This window comes from Staurois parvus, unplaced genomic scaffold (assembly GCF_062004578.1).
Source record: "Staurois parvus isolate SC_StPar_1 unplaced genomic scaffold, SC_StPar_1.0 ptg000019l, whole genome shotgun sequence".
NCBI classification, from domain to species: Eukaryota; Metazoa; Chordata; class Amphibia; order Anura; family Ranidae; genus Staurois; species Staurois parvus.
Genome location: NW_028317815.1, coordinates 21,050,887 through 21,068,032, shown reverse-complemented (window position 1 = coordinate 21,068,032; position 17,146 = coordinate 21,050,887). Strand labels below are relative to the sequence as shown.

General features: G+C 45.4%; 1 protein-coding gene across 2 annotated transcripts in view; it reads right to left on the bottom strand.

Moving 5' to 3' along the window:
- Window positions 1–8,788, bottom strand: part of PTPN12 (protein tyrosine phosphatase non-receptor type 12) — a 116,289-nt gene extending 107,501 nt beyond the window's left edge. For both annotated transcript variants that reach the window (XM_089685706.1, XM_089685715.1), the window contains exon 1: window positions 8,321–8,788. In XM_089685706.1, the coding sequence (XP_089541832.1) occupies window positions 8,321–8,419 (99 nt within the window). In that variant the 5' untranslated portion in view covers window positions 8,420–8,788. The remainder of the gene's footprint in view (window positions 1–8,320) is intronic.
- Between the last annotated feature and the right edge of the window lie 8,358 nt (window positions 8,789–17,146).

The following is a 17,146-nucleotide window of genomic DNA, read 5'->3' as shown; positions in this document are numbered from 1 at the left end:
AATGTCAGAAGTGACATCTTGCTTACTACTCTTCATGTGATCACTGATTGGCCAATCAGTGATCACATGATCGGGACCTCGCACAGAGGTCCCGTATGACGATCGGAGGACACAGCGGGCACTGGATTGCGGTGCTGCACACTCCCAGAGAGCGCACACAAGCAGGGGGCGGAGAGGCCATTTGTAAACGGCCACCTGCCCCTGCACTGCCACCATCCGGCCGTTTATATGCAAGGTAGTTAAAGTAAAACATGACACAGTTCAGAAGGGCATGCACTAAATGATGGGTTGTTTCCTGGTAGTTCACCCATACTTTGTAATCCAAAGGTCATTCTCATCAAATTAATGTATACACCTGATGACCACATAGATAATTTTTCTCCAGAATGATGTTTTCTATGTCCCTAGTCTTTGCAAATGCATGTTCATATTTTCTGTGACTATATCCAGCTATGTTATTGCTGGTCCTCCACCTTTCCCCCCTCAAACTTTCCATGCAGAACTATAATTTTCAAGATGAGGTGCTTCGTCTAACATGATGTGGAAAAAATTAAATTCAGTCATCCAAGCCAATAGTGAAGGGTTCGGATTCATTTGATAAAAGATCTATTTGTTTGTCTTCCTTGCAGTGCACAATATTCTTAGAATTCTTTGCCAACAAGTTCAAAAGGCATCAATAGTTTTATATTGCATTGTCCAACTTTCACATCCATAGAGAGTGACAGAAAATGCCTAAGCCTGGGCAGTTATGATCTTATAGGTCTTTTCTAGGTCTTTCATCTTTGCTCTCTTTCAAGTGCCAGTCTGTGTCATTTTTTGACTCGGAGATACTTTGTTATTATAATCTACAGAGGCAGTAGCTGTCTGTTACATCTACGTCTCCACCATGGACTCGGAAGTTAGCTTTCTTTGTTGTCACATGGTACGTCTATACAAAAATTACTTTACCATGCATTATTTGTACTAATGAGATACATTTTTGTGCACTCTTCTTGCTGATGTTTGAATGTGCAGAAAAGCTTGCTGAGGTTTTAAGGAATAATCATAAGGAAAAAAAAAAAAAAAAAAAAAAACTACTGCCTTTTGGGAAAGTTTCTCATATAAGAGATACACTATACTGCCAAAAGTATTGGGACACCTGCCCTTACATGCACACATTAACTTTGTTGGCATCCCAGTCTTAGTCTGTAGGGTTCAATATTGAGTTGGCCCACCCTTTGCAGCTATAACAGCTTCAACTCTTCTGGGAAGGCTGTCCACAAGGTTTAGAAGTGTTTATGGGAATGTTTAACCATTTTTCCAGAAGTGCATTTGTGAAGTCAGACAAGAAGGCCTGGCTCGCAGTCTCCGCTCTAATTAATCTCAAAGGTTTTCTATTGGGTTGAGGTCAGGACTCTGTGCAGGCCAGTCAAGTTCCTCCACCCCAAACTCACTCATCCATGTCTTTATGGACCTTGCTTTGTGCACTGGTGTGCAGATATGTTGGAAAAGGAAAGGGCCATCCCCAAACTGTTCCCACAAAGTTGGGAGCATGAAATTGTCCAAAATGTCCTGGTATGCCAACACCTTAAGATTTCCCTTCACTTGAATTAGGGGCCAAGCCCAACCCATGAAAGAACCCCACACCATAACCCCCCCCACACACACACACGCACTTTACACAATGTAGTCAGGCAAGTACCGTTCTCCTGGCAACCACCAAACCAACACATCCATATGATTGCCAGACAGAGAAGCGCGATTCATCATTCCAGGGAACACATCTCCACTGCTCTAGTGTACAGTGGCACCGTGCTTTACACCACTGCATTCGACGCATTGCATTTGGCCATGGAAACCCATTCCATGACACTCTCTATGCACTGCTGTGCTAAACTGAAGACCACATTAAGTTTGGAGGTCTTTAGCTATTGATTCTGCAGACAGTTGGTGACTTCTGCGCACTGTGTGCTTCAGAATTTTACGTGGCCAACCACTTTGTGGCTGAGTTGCTGTTGTTCCCAGTTGCTTCCACTTTGTTATAATACCACCAACAGTTGACCGTGGAATATTTAATAGCAAGAAGGACATATTACACAGGTGGCAATCTATCATGGTACTACATTTGAATTCACTGAGCTCCAGAGAGTGACCCATTCTTTCGCAAATGTTTGTAGAAGCAGTCTGCATGCTTCATTTTTTACACCTGTGACCATGAAGTGGATTGGATCATGTGAATCCAATGATTTGGAGGGGTGTCCCAATACTTTTGGCAACATAGTGTATGTCGTAACTAAAGGTTAGTACATCAGCCACTGTCTTTTCAAACTGACTAAAAAATTACTTCTGCAATCTCAATAAAGGGTGCGGGTTCAAAGTTTTACATACAAGCAGCATCTAAGAATATACAGCTCTCCTTATTGAGGACAGTCATCAAAATAGGTGATAAACATGCAGAATGTGACACTAAAGTTGTGTTTGCCTTTAAAGCCGATCTCCAGGTTTCATTTAACTTTAGTTTGTTTGAACCAAGCTGGTCCAAATGATTTATGTCAGCAAAAGTTGCAACTGCTGCAAGCACTGTATAAACTGTATGCAGCCCCAGATACACACAGTGTAGAGCACTGTGCTCCAGCAGGGGGACGAGAACTTCCCACCCCACTCCTAGAACAAAATCGAGTCGGACTAAGCGCTGTTAACTACACACACACACAGTGGAAAACGGACTTCCCCATCTATGTGTGCTGCATTCCAGAACCAGCTTCTGTTTTGAGAACAGCTCCCAGCTGGAGCCTCACTGTCAAAACTGAAGTTGGCTCTGCAATGCAGCACACCCAAATGGGAAAGTAACTCCACTGCTGTGTGTGATACAAGTTCTATCACCCACCCACTGTGTCAGTAATCCCACCCACTGTGTAATGTAAGCCCTACCCAACCCTTAATAAATGAATAGCTTGGAGGGGGTGTGGCCACAAAACTGGACCACAGAAGACACAGGCACACTATGGGGTTTATTTACTAAAGCTGCAGAGTGCAAAATCAGGCTCACTTCTGCATAGGAACTAATCAGGTCCAGGTTTTATTGCCAAAGCTAAATTGAACAACCTGAGGTTAGAAGCTGATTGGTTTCTATGCAGAAGTGAACCTAATTTTGCACTCTCCAGCTTTAGTAAATATACCCCTATGTGTAAGCATGCCATCCTGTAACTCCTGACAGTCATCACAGGGATGCAAACGGACCACGGCAGCACAGCTATTTCTTCCATGCATGCCGTGCTCAGTTTGAAGTAGGGACCCAGGGAAACTGGCAGGATCAACAGGGTTTTTAAAGGGGTAGAATAAACAACTTTAGAAAGCTAGATTTTTAAAAAATACATGATTAACCACAAATATATATGAAATCTGACTTTGTGGGTTTACATACACCTTAAACACTTACCTCCTTCTCTACTGTGTGCTCTTTGCTGCTGCAGCACAGCTCTTGCAAGTAAAATATCTTAACCCGATCCTGGAGCACACGTGCCACGGTCCTATGAATGGTTTGTATGCTTGTAATGCCTATGAAATGTGTTTGCCTTGGACCCTTTGTTTATTGGGTAATTTTTACAATAAATCATCGCTGCCCGGATGCCAGGAGCATGAGACATTGATGTAATTTATCTAGGCCCAAGGAACAGTCTCACAAGATATTAGACTGCTTAAAGCAGATAAGGTGTGTTTGTGGCACCTAGAAATGTTACATTAGATGGCTTAAATTAGATAAGAACTTGTTTGTGCATATAAAGATGTCTACTTGTTTGAGAAGTTAGAAATCTTTACGTTTAGGGTAGATAAGAAGCTGATCTGAGGCAAAAGTGTGATATTCTTAGACACGGGTGTCAAACTGGCAGCCCTCCAGCTGTTGCCAAACTACAAGTCCCATGAGGCATTGCAAGATTGACAGTTACAAGCATGACTTCCAAAGGCAGAGACATGCTGGGACTTGTAGTTTCACAACAGCTGGAGGGCCGCCAGTTTGACACCCCTGTTCTTAGATAAACATTATTTGTTAGGTGTAGTGGCTGGGCGTGACTGTAATCCTCATGGGACCTTTCTCCTAGCTCCTCCTAGAGTGGATGTGGCACCCACCCACTTCAGGAAAGCTACCAGAAAAAGGGTTTAAAGCAGGGAGCTTGAGCGGGATCAATTGGGAGCAGCCTTCCTATGCAGAAGAGGACGCTCGGACTCTTGTCAAGGCTATATGGGCTCATCGACTGGTCGTGTTTATGGCTTCCCCACGACCCCCTGTGCATTATAGTTCCGATGGGGGTCTGTTCCTTCCCATAGCTTTGGTAATGTATTAATTCTATGCTGACGCTGTCAAAAGTTGTGTCTATTTCATGCTGTAATGCTCACATTATTATTGGTGTGTGTTATTATGCAGATTGTGATGACTATAAGATATATCCTCCGATGTGTCGTGTGATAATAAAACTGGAGGTTTTGACAGTGCAAGAATATTGCAGTTGGATTGTTATTTCTTGGAGTGCCGAGTGAATGCTATGATGTGACAGGGCAGGTGTTCATCCGGCAGTGGGTCTTTCACATGCTTAAAATAATGGTGTAAATGCTGGTTCAACGTACCTGTGTGACTACCTGTGTATTGTGTGTATATGACTTGCTTTTAGTTATTACATCAAGCATTGCATGCATTACAATGCTGCTTGAGTGTACTGCCTATTCATAGGAAAGAATGGGGCCTCGGTGCATGTTCACACTAGGACTGAACCACAATGTGTTGCAGAGTGGAGAACTCAGGAACGGAGCAGAAGGTAGGTATTTAAAGAGCAACTTCACCTTTATCCTAAAAATTACAACAAACATACATTTAGAAATGTTTAGTCATGGTGGCTATGGATACTTAAGGTTGACATATCGCCTTCCAGCTACCTGTCATCTAAAAATCCATCGTCCACAGATCACCTTCAGAGGGGCAGCAAGGGTCGCTGCCAGTGTAAACGAGTCTTTAGGGCAGATAAATCCATCTCCCTTTACTTCCTGGAACTAATTCTAAAACTTTAGGTCTGCCTCCTGTAACATCCCAGGATGCAGCTGTGAGGCCAGGGTTACATAACCCTTTTTTAATATCATTATTGCCGTTTCCTTTTTTTTTTTTCCCTTATCAATGCTGCAAATCTATTCAGCCTCTTTCAGTCACACATCATTGCTCAGGGCTAGCTTCCTAAAACTAACGGTGGACCATACCTTCACAATGTTTGGTCTTTATCAAGAGTCGATGTGATAGGGTAACTACACAGGAGCACTAGTTAATGACAATTGTCATCCATTTCACAAGTGTCTGAACAAGAACCTTAGCAGCAGGATCAGCAAGCATCATTTTAGTGAAAGTTGCAGACTTAAAAAGATTTAAAGCAACACTTCAAATGACAAACATGTTAAAGCCTATATGAGCTTTAAAGTGGGAGTAAAGGCAAAACCTAAAACTATAAACCTACTCTCAGTCACATTCTAAACCTATCTAGCCCTGTACCTGTAAAGAAAAAAAAAGTTATACTTACCTGTTCTGCAGCAGCACCGGTCTAGTCCCATGCTGAGATGTCAGCGGTGGCATCTGTGTGTAGGAGAGGAAGCCCCATAGTAACTCTTTGGGTGACATCTCTTCTCCTGCACACAGAGGGCTCCACTGGAGACCAAGTAAGTAATGACGATTTTTTTTCTTTACAGGCTTAGAATGTAGCTAAATGTAGATTTAGAGTTAAAGTTGTGCCTTTATTTCCACTTTAAAGCCTAATGCGCATGGAGCTTAAAAATGTTGCCTATACTGATGTTCAGTGGGGTTGTTTTTATGCCTGTAAAAGCACCTCTGTCAGCCTATGTAGTCATGCACACATAGGTGTTTACCAAATGTATTTGAAGAGGGATGTTTACAGGCAGGAGAAGAAAAAAAAAAAAAAAAAAAAAAAAAAAAAAAAAAAGCACAACCTCAGAGGAGCTTTTGAGCAGAAAACGCATGTATATGCATAGATGTATACCAATGGGCAGAATAAATTCATATTGTGGTCAGCCGAAAGCATTTATGCTTAAACACCATACATGCAGAAACACGTTCATACATATTGCCAAATTCTGACAGCAAAAATGCTGCTCGTTTCCATTAGCCTGTGTGCATGAGACCTAAGTGATTGAGATTAGATATATTTTACATCTATACGACTTCCTTAGGCTGTTGTCCCTTAACCCATCCCACTGCTGAGGAAGGCTGTACACTGAGCTGGTTAGGGGCATGAGTCAGAGGATATTCCCAGGACCAAGACATTCTTTGTTTAGCCCCGCTTCTGCTTTTTCGCAGCTAAAATTGGAGTATTACTCCAGCTCTGTGAGTTCTGACTGCATATCTGTTCCATTTTAGCTTCTGCAGTGCAGAAATTACAACAGCAATCTTTATGTTGTGATGGTAATGCTACTCTTTCAATATAAAAACAGTATTTATTAATATTTTTTACTAGATTCACTAATGCATCAACAGCAGTGAATAGTCGGGGAGATGTGTGAGATTTGCCATTCTAGAAACTGTCCATTATTCAATTATTAACTTTTATCATTTCTTCCTTAAAACCTCAAGACCCTTCAATTCCCAACACCAGAGGAACACAAGTATTCGTATAACAAGGGCTGCATTCCTGTCATATCTGATCATCGGTCAATTCTTTTTAAAGGGATACAAAAAAAAGAAACTCCTGATACATATCTTTTGAAATGACTGATGCTTCTAAAATCAGAAGGTGATCTGGCCAGGTATTAGCAAGTCGGCCCGATGCCGTTTATTAGCCAGTTCTCTGACCTGCTGAAAAGACAGGCACAAGGGCCATTGACAATGCGAGGTCTGGCTGTGCTGGCGGGGGTGGGGCAGACTACATGACATGAAAAGAGCAGACAGAAGAAAGCATGCCCATGTGCACCTCACAAGCTGACTGCCCCACTGTCAAGTGTAATGACACATCAAGCATGAACAGTGGAGGAGCACACAACTCTCCACGATCTATAGAAAAATAAAAAATAAAGTACTGTATAACAAAAAGGCAGCACAGATCCATATGCTCCAACAGACGAGGATGACAGACATAAAATGTGCATCGCTGGAAATGTTTGTGCCAAGGATGTGACAGCATGTTCCCTGCCCTGGGAATCAGTCCGCTGCCATCATCTCTCAGGGCTGTGTGCATTCTTATCCTGCAATCCAGGAGCTTAGGGTGGGTCACTTAACCCTTGGGACGCCAGAGCTATTTACAACCCAGCAGGCAATAGGAGAGCGCTGCAGCCACCCCCAGCCCACAAATGGGTTAATCAATAGGGCACTTCCTGCTCTTCTACCAATGGCAGCAATAAGAGTGAAGTAAGACTCAGGTTGGAGGAAAAATGCAGGAAGCTCTGATGAAATCCACCCTCCCCATAAAGCTGCAGGCAGAAATCCATGAAGTGATCAGGAAGGAAGGGGGGGGGGGGAGCCCGGAGGCAAAAGGAAGGAGAGGAGGGGTCCGTCTGTGGAACAGCTCAGTGACAGAGATCCCCCAAATATGTACAGGCCAATGACAGGGGGCAGCAGGCATACTGGACACAGGGATCAGAAACATACATGACTGGAGGAGAGAATCACACATACATGCAGGCAAGGAGTGGAATCACATACATGAAGGGAATATGATACAAACTACACACATCTATGTTTGTGTGTAAGAGTGGGGGGGGGGGGGGGAGATGTATGACACACAAACATGATACACACCTGATCAAATCATGATGAGGGCACATGCATACACACGACTGGGGGAGCGAGCCACATACACGATTAAAGGGGGTTTATAACAACCATATACAAATATATGGGGGGAGAGCACATACATATATGATTGGAGAAGGGGTGAAACCACATACATGATTGGGGAGGTGTGTGACAAGCACAAACATACATGAGTTGGGAGGTGGAATCACATACACGATTGGGGAGGTGTATGACAAGCACATACATACATGATGGAGGGGAGAGGGGAATCACATACATGGATTAGGGAGATGCATGACAGGCACATACATAATGGGTTGGGGGGGGGGTGATTCACATACATGATTAGGGAGGTGTATGATAAGCACATACACACATGATTGGGGGGGTTACAGACATGATGACGGCACACACATACATGATTGGGGTAGGGCCCTGATCACAACTCACTCGCTCAGACTCTGCTCAGTCCAGGCCCATTGCCCCCAGGGAGTGTCACGTGACCGGCCCGTGCCGCTGCCCGCCCCCCCATCCCCACATGACCTGACCCCCAGCCCTCACCATGAAGTCACAGGCGAAGTTGTCCTCCCCGTTGTGGTCCCGGGTGTCCATGGCCTGTACACTCTGAATGAAAGTCCTCAGAATCTCCACTTGGTCCATGCTGAGCCCTCTTCCCGGTCACTCGTCTATCCGCTGACACCTCGCAGTGTGTTGCACTGAGGACAGAGCCGGGCGCCCTGGTCAGGGTCGGAGAGGGCAGCTTCCCCGCTAGCCCCTCGCCATGCGGAACAAGCCCCGTCTTTTCATTGGAGGAGGAGGGGATGCGCTCCGTTTTCGCCCCTTCCTAGTGAGCCGCGCACCTCCCAGCCCAACACCGACACACACTCTGAGGATGCACCGAAACACGCAACGCCGGGACCCCTCCTCAGGGAGACGCGCATTGGCTGACTGTGCTCTTCTACTAAAGTTCTATTGGCTCGGCGAGCATGCAGAAAAAGTGGGCGTGGCAACCAAGCCCTTCTGCCCATCACAAACTCAATGGGCGGCTGATCGATCGGCCATCTTAGGGCGGAGGGGAAGTAAGAATGAGAGGGCGGGATCTCAGCCAGCGGCGGCCAATAAGAGCTGGTAGATGGAGGGGTTGAGGACAAAGAGGCGTGGAACGCATCTCCACTGCTTTGGGCTGGAATGGCTTCCCTGTCCGGCTGACTTATGAGCTGTGGGGAGAGCGAAAGAAAACAACAGCTGCAGACTCACCCGGCTCTATGCATTGGCTGAGAAACATCCAGCGCCCTATGGCAGCCACTAATTCCTAGTCAAGGGAAACCTCTGCTGCCCCTAGTGGTCAAGCCTGGGATAAGACTAGGAACTGGCCGAGAGAAACGGGAAAATACTGCTTCCTTGTAGTACTAGCGGCATTCCTATACACCCCCTAGTGTTCATGGCTGAGAATTTACTTCTGTGCCCTCTAGTAGTCTCCTGCCCCTAGTGGTCAAGTCTGGAATAAGACTAGAAACGGCCGAATGCATCAGGGAAATGCTTCCTGCTTATACCAAGAGCTTTCCTCTACGCCCCCTAGTGTTCATGCCTGGGAATTGATTTTTATGTGGTTTCTATTAATACATTTATGTTCCCCTAGTGGTCATACCTGGGAATTGATTTCAATACGGATACTATTAGTCTTTTCTCTACGTCCCCTAGTCGTCATACGTGAGAGTTGATTTCTGTAAGAATACTAGTAATCTTTCTTCCCCCCTAGTGGTCATACCCTGGAATTGATTTCTATACGGATACGAACAGTCCTCCCCCTAGTGTTCATGTCTGGGAATTGATTTCTATGTGGATACTAGTAGTTCCTCACTGCTCCCTAGTGGTCATGCCTGGTAACTGATTTCTATATGAAACTAGTAGTCTTTCCTTTCTGACCCCTAGTGGTCAAAACTGGGAATTGATTTCTAGGCTGATAATAATAGTCTTTCCTCTACGCCCCCTAATGGTCATACTTGGGAATTGATTGTTATGCAATAATAGTACTCTTTCCTCTCCACTTCCTAGTGGTCATACCTGGGAATTGATTTCTACACAGATGCTAGTAGTTGATTCTCTCTGCTCCCTAGTGGTCAAACCTAGGAATTGCTTTCTATATGGGTACTAGTAGACTTTCCTTTACGCCCCCTAGTGGTAAAATGTAGGAATTGATTTCTATATGGGTACTAGTAATCTTTCCTTACCACCCCCTAGTGGTCATACCTGGGAAATGGTTTCTATACAGATACTAGTAGTCTTTCCTCTCCGCCCCATAGAGGTCATACCTGGGAATTGGTTTCTATACAGATACTAGTAGTCTTTCCTCTCCACCCCCTAGTGGTCATACCTGGGAATTGATTTCTACACGGATGCTAGTAGTTGTTTCTCTCTTAAATAAAGGAATGCGCTAAAATAAAGTTATAGCACTAAGAAATTTATTTGGTTTCTTTGAGGTGGAATTGCTGCTTTAAAGTATTAAGGGTGTGGCGCTTTTATTACACTTGTGAAGTTGTTTCTCTCTGCTCCCTAGTGGTCAAACCTAGGAATTGCTTTCTATATGGGTACTAGTAGTCTTTCCTTTATGTCCCCTAGTGGTAAAATGTAGGAATTGATTTCTATATGGGTACTAGTAATCTTTCCTTACCGCCCCCTAGTAGTCATACCTAGGAATTTGTTTCTATACAGATACTAGTAGTCTTTCCTCTCCACCCCCTAGTGGTCATACCTGGGAATTGGTTTCTATACAGATACTAGTAGTCTTTCCTCTCTGCCCCCTATTGGCCATACCTGGGAATTGATTTCTCTATGGGTACTAACAATCTTTCCTCTCCGCCCCCTAGTGGTCATACCTGGGAAATGGTTTCTATACAGATACTAGTAGTCTTTCCTCTCCGCCCCCTAGAGGTCATACCTGGGAATTGGTTTCTATACAGATATTAGTAGTCTTTCCTCTCCGCCCCCTAGTGGTCATACCTGGGAATTGGTTTCTATACAGATACTAGTAATCTTTGCTCTCCGCCCCCTATTGGTCATACCTGGGAATTGATTTCTATACGGGTACTAGCAATCTTTCCTCTCCGCCCCCTAGTGGTCATACTTGGGAATTGATTTCTACACGGATGTTAGTTTTTTGTTCTCTCTGCTCCCTAGTGGTATACCTGGGAATTGATTTCTATATGGATACTAGTACTCTTTCCTCTACACCCCATAGTTGTCATCCCTGGGAATTGGTTTCTGTACAAATGCTAGTAGTCTTTCTTCTCTGCCCCCTAGTGGTTATAGACAGGAATTGATTTCAAATCTAAATTGTAAGCCCCAAGGAGCAGGACCCTCCTATCCATCTTGTATTGAACTGTATTGTTGCTGTATTGTCTCCAGTTATATTGTAAAGCATTGAGCAAACTGTTGGCACTATATAAATCCTGTATAATAATAATAATACGGATAGTAGTAGTCTTTCCTCTACGCCTTCTAGTGGTCTTACCTGGGAATTGATTTCTATGTGGATATTTAATTTTTTTACTTATATAGTTCCATCAATTTACACAGTGCTTTACATATAAATATATTGTACATTCACAGGATCTAATTAACCTACCAGCATGTCTTGAGAGTGTGGGAGGAAACCAGTGTACCCAGAGCAAACTCATGCAGGCACAGGGAGAACATGCAATATCCAGCTAGGTGGTGCTATTGTTGGGATTTGAACCGACAACCCTAGTGCTGCCAGGCGGAAGTGATAACCATTTAGCCACTGTGGTGCCCTCTAGACTTTTTTTCCCTGCCCCCTAGTGGTTATACCTGGGAATTGATTTTTATACTAGTAGTGGTCATACCTGGGAACTGAATTCTACACAAAACTAGTAGTCTTTCCTCTATGCCCCCTAGTGGTCATGTCTGGGATTGATTTATATGCAATACTAGAAGTCTTTTCTTTACACCCCTTAGTGGTCATACATGGGAACTGGTTTCTATACAAATACTAGTAGTCTTTCCTCTGTCCCTAGTAGTCATACCTGGGAATTGATTTCTACACGGATACTAGAAGTCTTTTCTCTCGGCTCCCTAGTGGTCATACCTTGCAAGTGATTTATAAACAGATACTAGTAGTCTTTCCTCTCCGCCTTCTAGTGGTCATACCTGGGAACCTATTTATATCCTGATATTAGTAGTCTTTCCTCTACACCCCCAGTGGTCATACCCATGAATTGATGTTTATGAAAGAGTAGTAGTCTTTCCTCTCTGCCCCCTTAGTGGTCATGTCTGGGATTGATTTCTATGTGATTCTAGCAGTATTTTCTCTACCCCCCCCCCCTAGTGGGCAAACCTGGGAATTGATTTCTATATGGATACTAACAGTCTTTCCTCTCAGCCCCCTAGTGGTCATACCTGGGAATTGATTTCTATGTGGATACTAATAGTCTTTCCTCTCTGCTCCCTAGTGGTCATACCTGGGAACTGGTTTCTATACAAATACTAGTAGTCTTTCCTCTCCACCCCCTAATGGTCATACCTGAGAATTGATTTCTATGTGGATACTAGTAGTCCTTCCTCTCAGCTCCCTAGTGGTCATACTTGGGAATTGGTTTCTATGTTGGATACTAGTACTCTTCCCCCCCCTCCCAGAGACTGACGTAACCTGCTTCCTGGCCTGGGGAGTAGGCCGGGCCATAACTGCCTCAGTCTCTCCATTTCCAGACCTCTGGGGGTCTCTTCCTACTGGTGGTTCCCAGTGCTGAACCACTGACATGCCCCTCTGACGGTTACCATGTTGGACTGTCAGACTAGGCACGGGCAGTTTGTTCCTGACTAGTGACAGGGGTCCAAGTGGCTCTTCCCAGACAGGGCCGAACACTGCAAGGCCCCTAAAGTGGGCAACTGCACACAGTTCCACTCCACATTGTAGGTCATTCCTGATCCCTGGGGAGGTGGTTGGTGCGTTCTCAACTCCAACTAGCTTTCCCATGAATTCAGGCAAGCCACATGGGGTGGTGAAGGCTGACTCGTCCTGATCCTCCTGGGTTAGAGATAGTGGCCCATACCCTCTGCTCAGGTCCATGATGATTAGACAGCTGGCACCTGCTGGATGCTTCATTACCTCATGGCTCCTGGGCATGGGGTAGGCCACAACCACAGGGCTGGCGCTCAGTTTTCCTAGGTCCTCACAAAGCCTGGTCATCTGATCCTGTTTGGGGACCGAGACTACCGGTGATGCCCAGATCCTGCGGGACCCCTGGATCCCTGACTGCGCTATTCCCTCTGTCTCTTTGGCCCATTCAGTCTGCACCTCCTGTGAGATGAGGTGGGCCGAAAACATGAGGGAAGGATACACCCTGCCGTCCAACTCATGAACAGCACGGTGAGCTCTCCCCGGGTTTTCCTGAACCCAGACACCATCTACCATAGGCCTGGCCAGCAGCTTCTGTACCTGAATGGAAGGTTCCAATCCAGGTGTGCTGTCACTGCCCATGGCATATGTTTGTCTGCCTGGTGTTTGGGGAGGGAATCTAAGCCAGAAATAGTTGGAGGGGGTTTCCTCCCTAGCTTCAGATTTTCCCCACACACTTTGACAGGCCAGATCAGGTGACACTCTTTCAGTCCCCAAGCCCCCTGCTGGTAGACCATTCATTTCACTGTCCCTGTCAAGCCATTGTTTATCTTTCTCAGCAGGGAAGCTCACAGCTAGCCTGCGGAAGTCCACATTTTGATCACTCCTCAGTGCTGCCTTGGCCGTGGGACTACAAGTACCAGCCGACTGTTGTGTACCTTTCTCAGCAGAGAAGCTCACAGCTAACTTGCTGCTGAATGCAACATTTTGGCCATTCCCCAGTGCTGCCTCGGCCGTGGGACTACAAGTACCAACCAGCTGTCCAGTACCATGCAAGGGCAACGGCTGGGCAATTATCAAGGCAGAATCCTCTGTGCCTGGACAAGGAAAAGGCCTATCCAGACCATCCCTTTGCTCAGCACCCAGAGATTGTACCTCTGCCCACTTCTCAGCACTGTGGGTGACCCCCAACAATGAAAATGCATAATTTTTTATCATCATGCCCATCAGCATCATCTTCATTGACAGTATCAACATTATCATCAACATTATCAATATCAGTATCATCTTCATCATTATCAACAGTTACGTTTATAATATCAATGACACATGAGTTCATTACCTCCCCATGCAAGGGGATTTCTTCTCCTCCTCCAGCTAATGGAGAATCCTGTAGTCCCACTCTATTCCCAGCCCCCTCCCTCTGTCCATCCACAGGTTGCCCAGACATTACCCCATCTGCACACAGTACCTTTTCATGTCCAGAGAGTTCCAGGGGGGCCTCCATGATGTTCATCCGAGACCCCCACCTCCCTCATCCCCCTTCCCACACCCCAGTCTATGAATACCTTTGCACAGGGTATGCGTGACCGGGTCCACCCAACTCCTGTCAGGGTAAGGAACTTTCCTGGGATGAGGTTCTTTTGCTCAATTACCTCTGGTCGGGTCAAGGTGACTTCTGCCTCGGTGTCACGGAAACCAGTTACAGACCAGTTGCCCACAGTGACTGGCTGCAAGTTGGCGGGGGTTACCTGCATCTTCCTGCGGACAAACAGCACTGAAGAAGAGTTGTTGGCCGGCTGGCTAGGTGATGTCATTAGCTTTTCCTCAGGACACTGCGTCCTGAGATGTCCGGATTTCCCACAGGTGTAACATCTGCGGTTGTCAGGCAGGGATGGCTTGGCCCCAAGTACTGCAGGTGTTGGGTGAGGGGGAGCTTGACTCCCCAGCGTAGGAGGGGTTGCTATGGGTGATTTCCCTCCTTTCCAGCCATTCGGAGGAGCCTTGCGATGGTCAGACACCCGCGTGTGGACATAGGTATCTGCCAGATCGGCTGCAACTTTAGCAGATGCGGGTTCTCTCTCCAAGACAAACTGTCTGACGTCTGCCAGGCAGATATGCAGGAGCTGATCTTGTATCATGAGATCCTCCAGAGAATCATAGGAGTCAGCTTTCAGTCCTGTATACCACTGCCGGAATGTGGTGCATAAGCGACTCTCCACATCCATGTAAGAGTCCCCAGGTCCCTTTTGTAAGGACCTAAACCGCTTGCGGTACACTTCCGAGTCATCTGGTACTTCCGGATGATGGCTTCTTTTAGAGCTTCATAATAGTCATCCTGCCCCTCTGGCAATTCGACAAATGCATCCAGGGCCTTGCCTCGTAGCCCTGGTGTTAGGTACCGAGCCCATTGTGCTTGGGGCAGATGGTACTGACAGCATGTTTTTTTCAAATGACAGTAAATACATGTCAATGTCACTATCTTTTTCCATCACTGGAAACTTGGCTGCTGTGCCCACGGCCAGAGAGGCGTCCCTGTGCTCTAAGGACCCGAGGTTCTGAACCTGTCGCTGCTGCTGGAGCCTCGTCATCTCCAGTTCGTGCCGACGATCAGCTTCCCTCTGCGCCTGGCGTTCCTCTCTCTCAGCCTGGCGTTCAGCTCTGTCCACCGCTGCTTGGCGTTCCACCGCTGCTTGGCATTCAAGGAACTGCAAGTATGCCCTAGGGTCTGTCTCCATGAGGTGTTTCAGGGCTTCCTGCATCTGAGGAGAGCCTCTGCTGGTTACAGGCACTCCGGTGCTGGCCCGCTCAGGCTGTGGTGTGAAGATAACATTTGATGATACTCCAGAGTCAGTCTCTGTATGCCCATCCTGCGAGGCCATTTCTGAGCCACTTGGATCGGAGGTAGCAGGAACCCCTACATGGTCAAGTTTCCCCGAGTTCTGGTCTGCTTGGCTATCATGCTCCTGTAGGTCACGAATCAAATCTTCACAAGATTTGTGACCGATGTCAATTCCTCCTGAGGTACATTCTGTACTCTAATCACTTTTGTTAATTTTCCTGTATTCTGCTGAACCAGGCATAATTGCAAGCAAAGATAGAATAGAAAGCAGAAAAAGGAAGGAGCTGTTGCTATATATCTCTCTCTATATATATAAAAAATATGCACCGCTTTCCACAAAGGTTACAATCCTTCAGCGCAGAGCTAATTCCTAGCAATGTACTGAAACTCTAACGCAAACGTATCCCACGTACGCTGCCAGCCAATATGTGATTGCGGCGTCAGACTCCAGCCCTTCTCACCAAACTCGTGACCGAAGGACTAGCCAATCTAAAACCGCGCTGTCACATGCATAACAATGCCACGCTCAGCTGCACTCTGCACAAAGATTTTCCAGCTAATGGAGCACAACCTGTGTGCCGGTAGCCTGGGAGCGATTGTTACTGGGTCAGGTTAATTACGCAATTAACCCTTCACACTGCCACCACCTCCTTTTTGTACAGAGAAAGAGGAAACTCGGCAATATCAGCAATAACACTATGATGTTTGAATAATCGTCGGTATACCACTGTCACCGCAGGTAGAGATATACCGAAGTTTAAAACACACAGTAGCGCTTTTCAGAGGCAGGGATTCTTAGTTTGCAGTAAAGAGCTTTAGAAACAGTTCAACACTTTCAGAAAGTAAGATTTATCACTAAAAGGTCAAAAGGGTGCAATAAAAATATTTATAGAAAAAGATGTAGCCTATATATATATATATATATATATATATATATACACACATATATATATACATATATATATATACACACACACAGAGAGAGCAATAACACAGCAAAGAGATAATAGAAAGGAATTTAGATAGATAAGGTACTTGCCAAAAGCCTTGGGGTAAGCAGTTTTCAAGTACAGAGCAAAAGGGCTGCCTCCCAGAGTTGGTTCCGATGTTACAAGGGAGAATCTTCAACTTCAACTCAGCTTAGCTTTTTCTAGGAACTCCACAGGGTGTCTCCCTGAAGCAGAGAACCAATCGCCTCATTTGGGGAGGGGGTTGTGTAGGTGGGGAGCTCAGGCTATGACCAAAGCCTTCACAAATTATACTATGGCCAATAACTTTTCCTAGGTACATATAACATTCTATCCACGAGTAGATTAATACCCAGAATCATTTGCTGAACAGTTACATATGAAATACCTGCTTGGATGGTTAAGGAGATATAATTTTCTACTCTCCTGTATATGTCAGATACAGTGAGGAAGTATTTGAACACCCTGCGATTTTGCAAGTTCTCCAACTTAGAAATCATGGAGGGGTCTGAAACTCACATTGTAGGTGCATTCTCACTCTGAGAGACAGAATTAAAAAAAAAAAAAAAAAATCAGGAAATCACATTGTATGATTTTTAAAGAATTTATTTGTCTTGCACTGCTGAACATAAGTATTTTAACACCTGAGAAAATCAGGTCAATCGATTGATTTCTCCATGATTTCTAAGTGGGAGAACTTGAAAAATTGCAGGGTGCTCAAA